The sequence below is a fragment of the Solanum tuberosum genome, unplaced genomic scaffold (genome assembly GCF_000226075.1).
Source record: "Solanum tuberosum cultivar DM 1-3 516 R44 unplaced genomic scaffold, SolTub_3.0 scf00345, whole genome shotgun sequence".
Taxonomy (NCBI): Eukaryota; Viridiplantae; Streptophyta; class Magnoliopsida; order Solanales; family Solanaceae; genus Solanum; species Solanum tuberosum.
The window spans coordinates 20,796-38,173 of record NW_006239264.1 but is presented as its reverse complement, the minus strand read 5'-3'; the positions used below and the strand labels follow the sequence as shown (position 1 = coordinate 38,173).

At 35.1% G+C, this 17,378-nt stretch overlaps 4 protein-coding genes across 4 annotated transcripts; all 4 read right to left on the bottom strand.

The window, feature by feature from the left end:
* Nucleotides 1-4,704: 4,704 nt before the first annotated feature.
* Nucleotides 4,705-5,373, bottom strand: LOC102600210 (uncharacterized). The gene has a single exon (XM_006361018.2). It carries the CDS (start codon nucleotides 5,371-5,373, stop codon nucleotides 4,705-4,707), a length of 669 nt encoding a protein of 222 aa, XP_006361080.1.
* Nucleotides 5,374-6,775: 1,402 nt separating this feature from the next.
* On the bottom strand, nucleotides 6,776-7,633 carry LOC107063347 (putative uncharacterized protein DDB_G0277255). Its single transcript, XM_015315112.1, has 2 exons — nucleotides 7,000-7,633; nucleotides 6,776-6,855 (listed from the first exon to the last, which is right to left on the bottom strand). The coding sequence occupies exons 1-2, from the start codon at nucleotides 7,631-7,633 to the stop codon at nucleotides 6,776-6,778; spliced, it is 714 nt and encodes a 237-aa protein (XP_015170598.1).
* Nucleotides 7,634-11,767: 4,134 nt separating this feature from the next.
* LOC102599873 (ferredoxin, root R-B2-like) lies at nucleotides 11,768-13,204 on the bottom strand. The gene is made up of 2 exons (XM_006361017.2): nucleotides 13,073-13,204; nucleotides 11,768-12,390 (listed from the first exon to the last, which is right to left on the bottom strand). The coding sequence occupies exon 2, from the start codon at nucleotides 12,382-12,384 to the stop codon at nucleotides 11,929-11,931; it is 456 nt and encodes a 151-aa protein (XP_006361079.1). The 5' UTR covers nucleotides 12,385-12,390; nucleotides 13,073-13,204; the 3' UTR covers nucleotides 11,768-11,928.
* Nucleotides 13,205-13,874: 670 nt separating this feature from the next.
* On the bottom strand, nucleotides 13,875-16,269 carry LOC102599549 (60S ribosomal protein L10a-1). The gene is made up of 6 exons (XM_006361016.2): nucleotides 16,213-16,269; nucleotides 16,001-16,039; nucleotides 15,145-15,364; nucleotides 14,624-14,789; nucleotides 14,236-14,441; nucleotides 13,875-14,119 (listed from the first exon to the last, which is right to left on the bottom strand). The coding sequence occupies exons 2-6, from the start codon at nucleotides 16,003-16,005 to the stop codon at nucleotides 14,066-14,068; spliced, it is 651 nt and encodes a 216-aa protein (XP_006361078.1). The 5' UTR covers nucleotides 16,006-16,039; nucleotides 16,213-16,269; the 3' UTR covers nucleotides 13,875-14,065.
* Between the last annotated feature and the right edge of the window lie 1,109 nt (nucleotides 16,270-17,378).

Genomic DNA, 17,378 nt, shown 5'->3' with positions numbered 1-17,378 from the left:
CCACCCCCTACCAGCCCCCCCTCCAAAAAAAATTTAAATTTGTTTTTAAAAAATATTTTCAATTTCAAAAATTATTTTCTACTCTAGTAACAATAAAAGATATTTCTCAAAAAAAAAATTCATTCATAAATCAAACACTAAAAATCTTTTCTACTCACCAACCAAACATGAGAAAATAAGTCAAAAATCAATTTTTTTTATGGAAAACATTTTCCTTCATAGTTCATACCAAACACACCCAGAGTGTTCCTACTAGACACTTTTGTTCCAACATAGGGAAAAACTTGTGTGTGCGTTGTTGGTGGATTGTGTAACTGAAACTAGTAGATACGTTCGTTTTTGGATAAGATTGAAACATGTGGTTGATGACAGCTGCAGGTATCTAAACTCCCAACCAGAAGGGTGGTTGATCTGACACCTTGAATTAATGTAGGAGGAGAGTAAGAATTACTAACTTTTATTTCACCTCCGCAGATACGTACAATGAAACCTTGAAGAACCATATTTAAAATACCATTTACTCCTATTTCTATACAAGGACGTTTATCTGAATTTTGAACTGCCTCTCATCATTTACATCTCACCTCATGAATACCTTTGTAAGAAGATTAATTTTACAAGGTAGCTGTGCGAGGCAACGTATTTTACACAAGGCGGGGGGTAGGCATTTTACAAGACATTCAGGGTCAGAAAACGTAAAAATACCTTTAGCCAAATTAACAACATGCTGACAACCCAAAACTATAATACCCTAACATCAACCTAGCTAACTTTATGGTCATTTCTTTTTTCAATTATATTCCATTTCCTACTAACTCATGTCCAACGTTTAGAGCAGTCAAACTAGTTACCCTCTAAAGCATTTTTAAAAAAATAGGGAAAATTAAGCGGTTAAGCAAACTTTTACTACTTAATTACTCATCATAGTTATAGTTTTGCTATAATTACCACTCACGACTAACATTATACATTAATTACGCGGGCTGACTTTGAGTTTGTATAATTTGCCACGTTTGTATATGTATAATTCGCCAGAATATACAAATACATATGTATAATATACAATTATCTAACCTATATACATATACAATTCACCTCTCTCCCACTCTCTGTCCTCTCTCGCTCGCCTCTCTCCTCCCTCTCCCAATCTCGCTTGCCATATATACAAATACATATGTATAATATACAATTATCTAACCTATATACATATACAATTCACCTTTCTCCCACTCTTTGCCCCTTCTCTCTCGCCTCTCTCCTCCATATAACATGTACCTACGAATTGTAATTATCAAACTATAGCTATGGATAGTAATTAAGCTATTTTTGAGTGGCTATATGTGAAAGGTCTCCAAAAAAAAAATACTAAAATCGCATTAATGAAGGAATGCGAACTGATAAATCATTTATGATCCAGCTTTATTAATGCACCTAGAAATATTTTTAAAGTTCACGAAGAAAAAATGACCTACAAAAATTTGATTAACAATTTTGCGAGAATCTTGGACTTTAGGCTGGTCTTTCCTCCAATGGGTCGAGAAGACGGGGGAATAGCTCAACCCACTCAAGATGTTCTCTTTCTTTTTTCTTTTGGGGCAGGGAGGGAAGAGGGTCATTGAAGAGAGTGAATTTGAAAGGTAATAACAGTGAGCTTCTTAACTTTATCAGATATACGTAGAAGCATACCGGGTAAACAAACCACAAAGAGAGGTTTTGAAAATTGAAGGCTTACATAATTTCCCTTCACTGTTGGGGGCATAACATGCTGCCAGGAATGCAGGAAATCCAGGCATCCAACCAACCCCAAAGTGTGCGCCCATCACACACACACACCTTGAGGCAAGTTAATGCACCTTTCATCACGACTCCCCAAGGAGCACCTTATACTCGCCTTTCAATATACTACTTTTAACATCTTTCAAATTAGATATATTCTCCATATGCAAAGATAACTGAATCATTTTCATGAAGAACCAAAAACTGATCGGAGACTCCAATGCTGAAGTACGTCACATAGTTAGGATTGAAGGAGGAGCAAGGTTATATTATATAGTTAGGACTGATGGAGTAGCAAGTTTACATCACATAGTTAGGACTAAAGAGAAGCAAGTTTGTTGAGCTCCCTAGTTTCTCTATCCCCAAGATCTTACACTTATCCTGAGCTTTTTCACTACTAAACCCACAGACTTTGTCTTCTAATATGGTTACTATGGAGTTCTTATCTCTTCAAATATCAAAATTGTCACCCTTGTCCAGAAACTTTTATTAGACTAGACTAAGCAGTCATGTACATGGACTAATATATAATAATGCTGGACATTGCTACAAGGACTATTATATTTGTAACAAATTTGATGTGCTGCTTTTCTTTTTAATATATCCGAAATATTTGTTGAAGCACACCGCCTTGACTAACCAAAGGTCATCTACAACAAGTACATATTGCATCTTCAGAAAATCTAACCTTTTACTTATCCAACATGAATTTTTCCACCACATTGGATTTGATAAGTAGTTGCTAAATTTGAATTTGACCAGTAGAATCATAGCGTGAGAAGCACAGCACAAGAATACTTGCCATTACAAAAGTTTGAGATGGAATAAGATGGGGAATATAGGAGGAAGTTGGAGGGACAATAGCACTTCACAGAAAGCAGATGTTGAAGATCTGGAATATTTCTGGCAATGGACTGCTAGTAATAGTGCAAATCAGAAATTATAGTACCCAGAGGATGTCTATACAGTGGAAGAGAGAAGAACTATACCAGTGATTATTTTTTCTCCTACAAATCTTGATATGTCAAAGGAACTTCCTCTCCATTTCAACCAAAATTTAGTAACGACTCGAGCGCAAATACCAAGAAACAAAGCACACTTAGATACAGTCTCTCCACTCTCTCCCCTGTTGATTTCTAGTGTAGAAAGTAGAAACAATGCCTCAGCGATAATACTGTTCATTCTCCTTGTCACATTCATAGGCCTTCCAATAAATATTACAAGTTTGACTCAACAAGGTTCACCAAATAAGGTGATTTTAAGATTATTAATGAGACCAGCACTTTTAACTGTAGAGCATTTGAGAAATATGCACACACCCAGCGGTGGAGGAAAGATTTTTGCCGAAGGGGTGTAAAGAATATTTAAAAAACGCCTAAAGCTAAAAAGATTAGAAACTGTGGTTAACAGGAATTGAATCCGTTTAACACAGAGCTGAGCTTTTTTCGAATAAAAGAACCTCTTTGCTTCTACCTAGATGTGCCCATGCACACACCTTAAAGTGATAGCTACCAAAGAGAAAAATCAAGGATGCAGTCTTCTTCTTGAGGTGTGAAGTTGTCATGCTTAAGATCAGGACGCAGATAATTGGTCCATCTCAGCCTACAGCTTTTTCCACACCTATTCAGACCTGCACATGAATGATGTTAGAATTGCAATTTTGAGATAGTTGATTAGTATTAGCTACTGATATATACCTGCTTTTTGAGGGACCAAGGTCCAGTTGCCAATTCCATGAGTGGCTACATAAGCAAGGATTTTTGCATCTTCCTCAGCAGTCCAAGGCCCTCTTTTCACATTTGCTTTGTCACAACAAGGAGGACGCCCCATTTCATAAACACAAGACGGATGTAATGAATGCACTTTGGACATGCCACAATATTATAGGCATCAAATGCATGTAATTTGGCTCCCTTTTAGCAACAATTGCATGATCTCCTCATCAACAAAACTTTTTATGCATGCTTCTCTCTCTCTCTTCATGCTCTTACTTACACCACTTTTTTCAATGTCTCTAAATTCATTTTTTTAGCAACTCCTTAATTTCGACATTTCACATTACATGCTGAACACCACAAAGTTTAATAATATTTTAGTACAATTCACATATATTTAATTTAACAACTACTCCCTCCGTTTCACAAAGAATGACCTGGTTTGACTTGGCACGGAGTTTAAGTAAATAAAGAAGACTTTTGAATCTTGTGGTCCTAAATTAAAGTTATGTCAAATGTACAAAATTGCCCTTAATCTTGTGGTCTTAAACATACCACGTGGAAAGCAAAAAGTAAAATGTTACCAAAAAGAAAAGAGGTCATTCTTTTTTAAACTGACTAAAAAGGAAAGGAGGTCATTCTTTGTGAAACGAAGGGAGTATTAGGTAACAACCTTTATGCGACAGAAACAGCCGACAGGCTTTTCGCGCTCACAATAGCTCAAACAAGAAGAACTTTTTATTTAATGCTGGCACTTTGCTTTTAGTTAGAAGGAGAAACAGAGGCTGCTGACTGCAAATGCCATCCCTGCTTTTCTTTTCTTTCCTATTCAATCTATCTAATATAATTTGCTTTGATTAGCCCCATCTCAACTTTGGGCCCTTACATATTAGAGGACAGGCACCAAGCACCCTCCTAATTTAGACCTATAAGCCTGGAAATTGCAATTGGAAAGCTTTCACTTCCAGCTGACAAAGACAATCTTCTTGGATTTGCTACCGGTATTGCTAATGCCAATGACCGGGATGATAATTAAATAATGTGTTTCTCCATAAGGCATGCTCATTTAATTGACAACAGGCCAAGTTGGTGATGAAAGATGACAATGTAACTTATTACTGCGGATACTTTCTAATCATAGCTATCAATCAGCCCTGATACTGATACAAATTCAAGAAGAAACCTAACAATTATCTCAAATTTACTAGAAAAGTCAGGTAAGAAAACCTGTCTTCTGCAAAATAGCATCTCGGACCTGCCTCAAATCCCTCCCTTTCAACTTCCTCCCGGCTCCCTCAACCACAGAGGATGCCAAAATTGGTGTCTTTCTCGACGCAACAATTTCATGCGGTGGTAACATCTCACCACCGTCCACATCATCATCAACATCATCGAAATGCCTGCCTCTTCGGCGCGCTGCTGCTGACATTACAGGAACATTCACCGGTGCGGACTGGAGATATTTAACCCGATCCACTGGCGGCGGCCGTTTAGGAATTGTAGGAATCAAACGAGCCGACGACGTGGAGGAAGACGAGGAGGATGACGAAACGGAGAGCAAAGCCTGCGCGTGGGACTCAGACTCTGGCAACGCGGCTAGGATACCGAAATGTTTGTGGTGGGAGAGATGGTTAGGGGACCGATGATAATTAGCGTTCGGGCTAGTTGAAGTTGAAGGAGTGGAGTGTTGAATTGCATCGGAGGATGCGTCAAAAATGTCGTGCTCGCTGAGCTCAACTTCGGCGGCGGAAGTCGAAGCAGAGGTGGATATAGAGGGTTGGGATTGTGAGTGAGCGGTGGAGAAAATGCCGAGGAGACGATCGGACGACGGCAATTTTCGCTGGTACCGGGAATTATTGGGTCCGCCGCCGCCTGAATCCATGGGGAAATTGCGGAGGCGAAATAGGGTTAAAGGGAAACACGGCTACGGAAGTAGTGGAGCTGCTTTTTGTGTTGTCGAAAAAAATTCCTTCGCACTAATTACGTGACCATTTACATGCATCCTGAATATTCTTAATAATAGTAAAAGTATAGTATATATTCCCTCTTTATTACTCCTAATCTAACATTAATATGATTCATAAATACTAGAGTATATAATATAATATGTATTATCATATTGCTCCATCTTTGACTTTCTATATCCTTTTAGAAATATTTAAAAATTAGAAGGATGATTTACTATAATTTTAAAAAATAGAAGTTATTTAAATATTAAAATTAATAATATTTAATAACAAAAATAAAATTAAACACAAATTAATAAATCATTTTTTGAATTCCTAAATTGAACCAGTAAAATTAGACAACTTAGCTTTTAGGTGGAATATTTCTTCTAACCTTTCTTAATATATCATATCGATTTTACCATAATTTTTTGTTAATTTTTGAATCTCTGTTTTAGGTGTAATATACCGTATACTTTTTTTGGTCAAAAAAGTAAAAATAACTTGACTAAAACTCTTTCAATCAAATAAAAAGTTCTACCCAAATAATGAAATTCCATGCATATAAATTATAATATAGATTTTATTTCGTCTTTAGCTGCATTGACTTCTACAAATATTGAATATATCTCTTACTATACACACAAAATATGAACAAAAGCTATTGAATTTATGTGAATCCGTAATAAAATTTCTAAAATTGCTTATATTTAGATATCATTAAGTGCGAAGTATAAAATTACAAAGACGTTATATTATCACATTGATAGAAGATATTTTATTTTAACGTGAAATTTTCTAATGTAAGTTGGAACCGATGATCCTAATCGAATATAGGATATAAAAAAGTGAAGGTATAATTGCAAATACTAAGCTACAGATGAATACAAATTTTATTTGAGTATGAAATCGAGTATTCCTCGTTTCTTCTTATTGCTGGGAAATGTAAAAGAAATGTGGTACATTTACCTCATGAACATTACTACTCTCTTGCTACTACCTTTACATGATCATCTAAATCTGGAATTCAGAATTACATTTCCGATTTCTCTTTATTTTCATACTTTAAAGAGAGAGAAAAAGAGTAGCTTTAAACTTTTTTACGAAAAAAATAAAAAAATCAAACACCCCTTTGTCTTTGTGCAGGAGCGGAGCTAGAGCTTCGGTTTCAGGTTCGTCCAAATGCTTTGGTCCGAACACTGTATTTATCTTAAAATATTCATTAAACATATAACTAATTAACTCAAAAGGACTAGAAATGTCCTGAACTCGTATGTTTTTAAATATTGGCTTCACCTCTGCTTTTATGATATTTATTCTTTAATTCCTAAATTGTTTTTAGCAAGGTTCTCCAACTTCTCTTTTCTCATCATCATCATTTGTTACATCTTCACTTGATTCATCTTCTTCAACATCCTCTGAATCATCATCATCATATTCTTCATCTTCATCGAAGAATTCGTCATCTGACTGAACAATATGTAGCTTCAATCGTCCATCTTCTCTACAGGCATGCAAGAATTCCCATTCAGGAATTTTAACCTCCTTGAGAATAAACCTACCATTTTCTCTAAAAGATTCAAAACAAACACATGGCTTTCCATTTCTACCAATGCAAGAAATTGGAGGAGGCAATAATGCCCCTTTATTTGTTCTTGATCTAATTTTCGTATATTCATGACTTATAATCCCCTGATTATGAATGTTCGTTGATCTAATTTCTTCGTGTTCTTGATCATTCCCAATACTCAATACATTCATAATATCTTCAACATCATCACAGCTTTCAAATCCAAGGCTTTCTGTACATATTGAAAGACAATCTGAATTTCTTGAAGAAAAGCTATCACTATGCTTGTAATGTTTCTTCTGGCTGCTTGGTGGATAAATGGGGTCTCTGTTTTTCCCTTCAACCCCAGATTGGTGAATTGCTTCGAAAGAAAATGACGAGTTATTATAAGAAGAACATGTCGATGATGATGATGACGAGGACGAGGAGGTGGTAGACAATGGAGGGAGATTATTAGAAGAAAACGATGAAACAGAATGTAATTCATCAAAAATCTCCGTGAAGGATGAATCTTTATTAGGTTTCATGGATTTAATCTGATTCCATGAAGAAGTGGAATCAAGAATTGTTGAATTTTCTGGGAATGGTTTGTCAAAGAAGTGTTTTAGGCCTCCACAGGTAACCATATTATTATTATTATCAACTCTTAGACAGAGTTGTTGTTAATTGGGCTAATAACTGAGAAGCAACAAAAAGAGTTAACTTCAGGTTGGTTTTTCTAATGGTGAAAGATAGGCGATTCTTGTGGTGAGGAAGGGAAGATAAGGTGTCAATGACTTGGTTTATTTAATTTATATCCAATTTAAATCCTTAATTATCTTACTAAAAATTAGACTTTTTAAAACCGTCCCAATTATTTCGATGATAAGTGAGTTACGTTGGAGCTGAGTTGGAGATATACATACGCAACACAGGATGAGAATGGGATTGTTGATAAAGTCAAGAGAAATGTGATGTTTATTAATAGTTCCTGTTTTACAGGAGTACCTCTCAATTTAGAAATGAAATAAATTTTGGTGGTCTCCATTGTATATTTAAAACTGAAAAATTATTGAAACAAAGGAGTACATTAATATCACATGTGGAATCATTTTACTTGTCAATTTAGGCAAGATAAAAGCATTTGTCATTTCTTTATTGTTGGTTAAGGAACTGCACCAGAAAAAAATCAGTTTGTTATGCGAAGACAGACAGGCTTTTTAAAAGGCTAAGTGGCCTTTTGTAATTTTTGCATTAATAAACCAGTATGCTTGATTTGGAATAAAGTATTTTTTACGTGATTTCCAGATGTAGACAATTATCCATTCCATTAAATTATGAATAAAATAACATTGTCTCGCTTCAATTTGTTTGATTGATTTTGATTCCGACACTAAAAAAGATTTTTGAATGTGATTTTAAATTAAAAATTTGTAGAAATCAAGTGCTTATAACTTAGAAGCATTTTTTTCAATTTACCTAAACACTAAAAAAATGTTTAAAAGTTATTTTACTCACTTAAAATACGGAAGGGTTAAAAATGATCAAAATGCTCTCATTTTATAGTTTGGTCTAAAATGTCACTGCCATCAATAGTTCAAGAGTATTTTTAGACCAAACTATTAACTGAGTGCATTATTTTGGTTCAATTTTGCACAATTCAAGGACCTTTTTTTTTAATCCTTTTCCTGCTTAAAATAAACCAATTCAACCCATTTTTTAATCTTATGATTTTAAACATGTCACGTAAAAAGGTAGAATCAAAAATTTATTGAAAAAATGAATTAAAATAAAAGTAATACAAATAAATTAGAACGGTCTAGTATCATATTTAAGATTAACTTCTCTTTACTAATAGTGGTCAAGAAAATTACAGCGTGAATTTATTTTTAGAAATATCTATTTCTTTTAATGTGTTAACGTATATTTTATAAAGAAATTACTCTCTCTGGTCCTCGTGTAACCGAACACCAAATTCTTGGAGTAACAACATCTCTTGCTGCTTTTTTTTTCCTCCTTTATTCTTCTCTCTGTTACGGTCTTTCCCCTACGCCTGTACCATATTCCCTATAACGTTTATCTAAATTATGAAATATATTACTAGTATTTTCTTCTTGCTTATAGAATATAATAAATATTTGAAGACAGCAGTACTAGTATTGTTGATACTTTTCCCCCCGACACAAGTCTCCCAATTAGTTTTTTAATAGACTTAGTCAGCCAGTTGTTTAATCACAACCCACTGAAGAGTGAAGAGTGAAGATCCATTATCATTTAAAAAGGTCTCTCTTTGTCTTACTCTCTCGATTACAATTTACACACATATTCACTTTCCATACTGCTTCCTATTTTTAGTTTTTATTTTTGTAAAATAAATGGAGTGACCAGAGCTGGGTAGAGGGTCAAGCCACTAAAGCAAGAGCTTTAAGGAGGAAAGTGAGATTTTTGACCTATAGTTAAAAGGATGAGGTCTCCTAGCTATAATAGATTTATAGTTTTATTTTATTTTATTTTCTTTTAAATTACATGTAACAGGAAAAAATAAAATTGAATTTAGGCCACTAATTTTATTGAGTACGACTTGTTTGATAGGTTGTTGAGAAATGGGTGAGGAGATGAAGCGAGCAGCTCAAACTGGGGATATTGATGCCTTCTACAAAATCATTGAAGATAACCCATCAATTCTTTAACAGATTGACGCGTTAGAATTTGTAGAAACCCCTTTGCACACAGCTGCATCTTTTGGGCAGACTGATTTTGCCATTGAAATGTTGAGCTTAATGCCTTCTTTCGGAAGGAAGCTGGACCCCAGGGGAATAGCCCTCTGCATCTAGCACTGAGTAATGAACAGGAAGACACTGTGAAGCTGCTCATAAGATATGATCCTAAACTCATTCAAGTCAGAAGCAGGGAGAGGATAACGCCGCTGCATTATGTAGCTGCTCAAACTGACAATGTGGATCTTCTCAGCGAGTTTCTCCTAGCTTGCCCCACCGCCATCAAGGAAGTGACCATTCGAGGAGAAACAGCTGTGCATCTCGCTGTGTTAAGAAACAAGTTTCCGGCTTTTAAAGTTCTAATGGGTTGGCTCTACCGGACTGGCAACAAAAAAATATTGGACTGGAAAGATAACAAGGGATCCACAGTGTTGCACATTGCTGCAGAAACAGGTCAAGTTGAGGTATGTTTCTTCAAGTCATCAGTATATATATTTTATGACATTAATATTCATTTTTGCTTACTAGATGATTTGAGTTTATTAACTACTGGTTTATGATAATTATCTGCAGGTTGTAAAGATTTTAGCAAAGGAACTAGTGAATCTTGATATTAGGAATCGGTGTGATATGACAGCTCTTGCTATTGTTGAGGAGCGAATAACATGTTCACCGACTCATTCAGCTTTCAGTGTTGATTTGAACCAAGAATATGTGAATATTCAGAAAATATTGCATGAAGTTGGTGCCATGAAGACATCAGACCTTCCCAAGAACTTTAAAATGGCGGATCTTCTTCAAGAAATTCCACGTCTCATTGACCTCGCCAACGTAATCCGATCACAAGCAGCAGTAATTGTGGATTCGCGTAAAGGATTAACAGAGGATGTGCGAAATGCATACCTGGTAGTTACTATTTTACTTGTAACGGCTAGTTTTCAAGCTGTTCTCAGTCCTCCAGGTGGCGGTTGGGAAAGGAATGACGACGACACAAATAACAATAATACGTCTCTGGTTATGCCTGCCAACACAACCAATTCCTCAATCCACAGACATTCATTTCCAATCAGAAGGGGCCCAAAAAAAGGTCTTTTTTACCCATTTTTAATGATGAATTCGATTACTTTTGCTCTTGCTGTCGCTCTCACTTTTACGCTGCTGCCCTTCCATGTTGAAACCACTGCATTGTTGCTATGGTCACTTCTGTTTCTCATGGTCACCTATTCAATGTCTGTTATGCTCATATCACCAAATGACAACGGCCAGTGGATTATCGCGGCTGCATGTTCATTTGCTGCACTATTCGGAGTTCATGGATTTTTTATTTTTTCCAAGCTTACACAAGTTGCAGGATCAAGGTGGATACCAATACCCTGTGTTACCAATTTTATTCGCCGGACATGTACTAGAGATCTTAAAAGATATCGCATGGAAAGGAAAGTGCGTCTAAGCAAATACAATAGTACTTGATTTCAGATCATCACCAACAATTACTCTTTTGTGTCTCAAAAATAATACCTACAGTTTTCTCTTCAGTTTAAAGTATGTTTCGTGTCTCTTTGTTTTCTTCAAGTTTAATTTCATTGATTTGCTACAATGCTTGAATATTTTAACACTTCTATTCTGATCATATCACTTCATTTATATAGAGGTACATTTAATATCATACAACATCAAAATATCAAATTCTTCAAAAAGCTAGATTCGATTCGAGAACTTCATAGCATAATTTCACATTTCTCAAAAATTGACTCACAAATTTATATTTTATATAAAAAAAAAAAACACCATTATATCTCCCAACCATTTATTTCATACGTAACCATTAATCTCACAAACATAAATATTATTTAATTTGTTTACGCAAAACTATCTCATTTACGACACATGTCTGTCTAGTTGTTCTTTATAAAAATATTATTATTGTTGGTAGATATTATTCATGGTCAAATGGATCCTTAAATTGAAACAGAGAGCATCTCTTAATCAATAAACATCTTCATCTTATTTTATGATTTAAACTATGATAAATTAGTATAGTTTGATATAAACACCAGGTGCGGCTAACATTTTTACAAAGTGAAATATAATAACCATTCATTACATGAACATCATTCAAACACAATAGGTTCCTGATTGAACTCTACACCTGACCATTCTCAAGAACAGAACAATTTTCCAACTGCTTCAACTTAAAACATACACATAATTTGAGATATAAATAACTAGTAAAGATCAGATTCCTTGTGAGTATGAATCACACAATCTGAGGTTGGGTAAGAAACACATGTGAGCACATAGCCCTCCTCCATTTGATTATCATCCAGAAAAGATCCATCGGATTGATCAACAGATCCTGATACAATCTTCCCGGCACATGTTGAGCATGCACCTGCCCTGCAAGAATAAGGGAGTTCGACTCCAGCATTTTCAGCTGCATCGAGTATGTAAGTATCTGAAGATGCCTCGAATTCATGCTCAACACCCTCTGGACAAACCAACTTGACCTTGTAAACTGCTGATGCTGATGCTCTAAAGCCAGAGCTAGCTTTCAATCCAAAGCCCTTAGAAATGCTCCTTACAGATCCCAGAGACGCTGGGCTCTTGATGAAGACGCTCTTTCTTAGGGTCTGAGGAGCAGTTTTTACCATACAGGTCGGAGGAAGTCCGATAGTAGACATGTTTACCTGATTAAAAAAAGGAACTGTTTAACTACTCATAACACCTAGTGTTCAAAGAATAATATGTTTGTTGGTGCTCAAAATTGATCATTGCCCTTTGCAAAACAATGGTGTATAAATCGAAGTATTCAACTACTGAACCCAGATGAATCTTGAATTTTTATCTTCACCAATTAATGTTGCATATCAGGTAAAACTAAGTTACTGACAGGGTTTACATTTCTGATTTGTCTAACAAAATGGTTGTAATCAATTTAACATTCAATAATGTATGCCCGGTGCTAAAAGAAAAATAAAATTGTTTGGAGGGACCTACTACACACTCCTAAAAAAAATACTACTAAAACCAGAAAGCGAAAGAGCTCTCTTCCATCTGCATGTCATCCGGGTAAACAAGAAGAAAGGCATCAAATTGAATTTAGAATGAAAGAATAACGAAAAGTTCCAAACACCCAAAAAATTCAGCTAACACAAAAGATCCAACCTTTAATCCTACACCGTTAATTTCACCAAGAAATGAAAAGGGAAAATTGACAATTTCAACAGTCAACACCAAAACAAGACAAACCCAATATTCAGAACTCATCTACAAAGCATAACACAAAATATTCACATGAAACACACAAGTCCAGAATCCTAACCAAAAAAGTTTAATTATTTTTTTTTATAAAGAAGGGAGAACACTTACTGTTGGAGAAGGAAGGCGGAGTAATCGAGGTGGAGCAGAGAGGCACAAGAAGAGCAAGCAAAGCAATGTGTTGGCACTCTCAAAATGTCACCTTCAACAAATATATATATAGAGAGAGTTATGTTTTGGGGATTTTGCCGAATTAAGATACATCCCATGGGTTTCTCTTTCCCGTATTCGAATTACAATGGGCCTATTTCTCCATGCTACTCGTTTTGTACTCTTCTCAAAGTACCTAATTCTTTTGATTCCATTCTCCACCAAATCCAAAAAGGCTCATTGGACCTAAGTAAGACTAAAAAAAGTCCATGTGGTTCGACTTAGCTGTGCACCTCAATTAATTATTACTCCGTTGATAACCTAGATGTTAACTTAGAGAATGAAACACTCTAAAGGACTCGAACGACAACACAAGCTTCATCGATCTTAAACTTACTTTAATTTCTGATAGCTCTTAGAGTTGTGATGCTTCCTCATGACTATTGCAGTTAGATTCCTTGAAATATTATATCATTTTTTCACATTTCTTTGGTTTAATAATAAGTTCACTTCGTCCAAAGGGGACTCCACCAATTTCAATATAGGCTAAGCACGAAGGTTAATTTTGAAGAGGCAATTAAAAAAAAACCTGCAGAATATAGTTCCCCTTTTCAATGTACGCTATTTGAGCAAAAACTTTTTTTCAAGTGTCTTTTCGAGAAGATAAAAAATACTTTCTATGATGTACCGTGAGATTGTTATCGAAGCCAATAGTGTTTTATGTTTCGTTGTCAAAACGACAGAATAAAGTAATGCACTGCAATTGGCATCTTGGATGCTACTGGGATCAGTGATAACATCATTAACGAAGAAAAATTGAAAGCAAACATACCCCTAAAAAGTTTTATAGATATTCAAAACAAGATAACAAAAATCACTACCCAAAATTTTCAAGAGTGTCAATAGCTCACAACCAGAAAGCCTGAAAATTTCCAACAGAAACAGAAAATCTTCTTAAAAGATACGTTGTGTTTTTCCCATGGTGCTCTTCAAGTACAAGCACCTAACCTGTATTGACAAAAAAATTGCGAAAATTAGAACTAGAATGTAAAGGATTCAGTCAAGGAAAATATTGAAAAAGTTGAATAGAGATGGTTTAACTAGGGACTCCGAGATGTACTCACATTTTGCCAATTCTTCTTCAGCAATGAAACAAGAAAGTTGACACTCATTTGCACATTCTGGAAGATCTGCTTCTCCTCCATATCCATGTTTCCAACAGCAACACCCATGCAGAGCACCTTTTTCAATTGAAACTTGATTGTGGCCTTGGTCTCATTAACCTTGGATTCAAGAGACTCTTGGTGGGAAACAAGGGTGGGAAACTTACCTGCATTTACAAATGGAAAAACAACTCAGACATGAATTTGAACATACAAGCTGAACTAAACCTACCACGAGCACATGATTGCTACTGAAAGAAAGTGACAAATGCAACATTCTACTGGATGAAGAAAAGCAGCAAACCTAAACAAACAGCATATAAAGAATTAAGATAATCTATGAACTTGCCTGCCTTGTTCAGACCAGGCCCCAACAAACGGGGAATCTGCTTGATGACAGATTCTGAAGCCAAGAAAGCATGGTATTTCTTTGCAAGCTTCTTGACCAGTTTCTTGTTCTTGTTGAGCTTCTTCAAGCCTTCAACATCCATGTACTCCAAACCAATCTTCTCTGCCTGCAAAAATAGAGCACAAAGTTTTAATCATCTTTCTAAACAAAGAAACTGAAGACTCGGAAATGGTACAAACAGATGTATGTAGTTTTTGGCCAATCTGAACTTAACAGCCACAAAATTTCCAAGACAACAGCAATAACAAAGACTAAATTCACATTAAAGTGTCATGTCTGGTGGGCTAAGAAGAAAATTTCTGATGTTCCAGGCTTGTTTAATGAGAAATTAATCATCTCATTGTTAAGCTAAATCTTACAAGCAAGAGATATTATATCAGTAAAAGCCTTTCAGCTCTAGAATAGTTCTTGACATAGTCAGCTCAGTTAATGGCACTAGTAAACATATTCATTAGGATTACCTCCCCAACATGCTGAGCATCTCCAAGCATACAGATCTTCATCTTAGGGCGAGGAATGTGTGGTAACTTAACGGATCCACTGAAACGCTTGTCCTTTTGGGGATCATAGTTCTTCAGTCCAATCTGGAGCTCAATGGTCTCACTGAACTTCCTTTTCTTCTCTGCTGAATCATTCTTAATCACAGTGATGGCTTCTCTGAGAGCCTCACTCTGAAGCTTACTGTAAAAGAATCAAAATCAAACTAATTAACTACAGGTAATCAGCAATACCTTTATATGGACATCAGAAGGGGTTGTTTAATAATTGAGACAAAATATAACTAAACTAAAAAAAAATGTCCTATAGTAAAGAATACAATGAAAATAAAAAATCAATCAAAACTGTTATTTCCATGCTGAACACGGAAGGAGGCATTTGTCAGCATTTTGATTAACACGAACTCCACAATCATAACACTTGTGGTTTTCACATAAAAGACAAGCTATTTGAAAGAAAGGATTTATAATCAGGGATTCTTTCACTTAACTAAGGAAATAATCAAAAAAGTAACTAATTAACCACATATAATGTCATTTTCCGAGATTAATCGTCAAAGGAAATCAAAATAATGCCAAATAACACAAGCTTGTTACAACCAATATTCTAACAGTATGAAGGCTTCAGATGCGTAGTATCCCTGCCCTTTTCAAAACATAAATATGAAGAAAAATTGCATAGAAAAGTAAATCAACTATTTATAATCAGCAAATCAATGCAGAAAATTGATTATCAAAGCAAAACATAGAAGATATAACACAGTGAAATAACTAACATATTGAAAAGAAAAAAAACAGAAATTTGGAGCTTGATTCATACCTCATGGCTCAAAAAGCTCTCCTTCTCTGTCAAACTCACCTGTCAATCAAAAAAAAAAACTTTCAGATATATCACGGCAGCTAAAGAAAACAAATCATCATTTTCACGTCTTCAAACAACCAAAGGAAACAAAATCTTACAATCTTATACACAAATTGAACCTAGAAATGATGCATCAATGTGAATGAGAAAGAGGTAGATGAGAAAGGTACCTGTAAGAGAAAACCCTCGATTTAGGGTTTGTAAGCCGATGATGAGAAGTCCAGTGGATTGCTATCTTTTTAAATATAGGGCTCTAAATGGGCCGGGCTCGGGCAGGATGCAATAGAAACTGGGCCATAGCACGCAGGCCCTTTAAATGGAAGAAAGTCAACAGCCCAGTTCTTAATTTGGTTTGGTTCGTTTCAATTCAATATTTTTGGTTTAATATTACTCAATTAATGGTTATTTGTCACATTTTAAACTTATTTCTAGCTTGGTGCATTTTCTAGTTTTTCATGAACATAGCTAGGTTTCAGAAAATTAAGAGATGGAAGTGATAATCACGTTCTCTTTTGAACGTGGAAGTAAAATATGTTTATCATTGAATAGGGAAATTAACATGAAAAGATTGTTATATTGTCACATTTAACTCTTCTTGTTAAGAATAAATAATTATAATTCACCATTATCTCTTAATTAATGTTTTTCATGATCACAACTTACAATCGGACTATATTGTATATAACATTGACCTTAAGAGCATACGCGGAGCTAGGTGAGAGCAAGGGGTTCATCTGAATCTCCTTCAAAGAAAAATTACATTGATGGTAGATGTTAGATTTCTTTGGCTTTTTGTGTATTCACTTCTTCATATTTTGATTTCTTTAATGAAAATTTTGACTTTAGAGTTGGAGAGGCACAAACATTCGATAACCTCGAAACTATATATCTATATTTGACATCCCTAGAAACAAAGCTAAAGTGGTTCTAGTAGTTGATTTGGGATGCACATGTAGATATTTAGTGAGTTCACCTGATTTTTTTGGTTGATTCTTTTTATAAAAGAATAACAAAAAATCAGACAGCTCCAGAGTAATTGATCACGTCAATAATACTTGAAGGGAAAGAAAATCAACATGTCTATATTAATTATAAGATAATGGTGCCCCTTGCATTTACAATTCTTGGGTCTGTTCTACAGAAAAAGAGTCATCTCACAAGAGATAGTCCAAAATTAATGCAGGTAAGGAGATTCTAGACCAATTTAAAATCATGGGTAAAATAAAAATATTGCTCAAACAATTGGACCAATGTATGACAACCGGACGTGTTTGGTCGTGCAATTTTTTTGCAAACATATGCTAGCGTTTGGCCATAGATTTCCAAATATTATTAG

Bases quoted from the DNA above. Each gene is read 5' to 3' on its own strand.
- LOC102600210 (XM_006361018.2), bottom strand. From the start codon at position 5,373: ATGGATTCAGGCGGCGGCGGACCCAATAATTCCCGGTACCAGCGAAAA.
- LOC102599873 (XM_006361017.2), bottom strand. From the start codon at position 12,384: ATGTCTACTATCGGACTTCCTCCGACCTGTATGGTAAAAACTGCTCCT.
- LOC102599549 (XM_006361016.2), bottom strand. The intron at 14,790-15,144 runs GTAATCCTAATG...CTATTTTTGCAG, and splicing joins ATGCTCAGCATGTTGGGGAG to GCAGAGAAGATTGGTTTGGA. The intron at 14,120-14,235 runs GTGAGTACATCT...TTGTCAATACAG, and splicing joins TGAAGAAGAATTGGCAAAAT to GTTAGGTGCTTGTACTTGAA.
- LOC107063347 (XM_015315112.1), bottom strand. From the start codon at position 7,633: ATGGTTACCTGTGGAGGCCTAAAACACTTCTTTGACAAACCATTCCCA. The intron at 6,856-6,999 runs GTAGGTTTATTC...ATGATGATTCAG, and splicing joins TGAATCTTTTAGAGAAAATG to AGGATGTTGAAGAAGATGAA.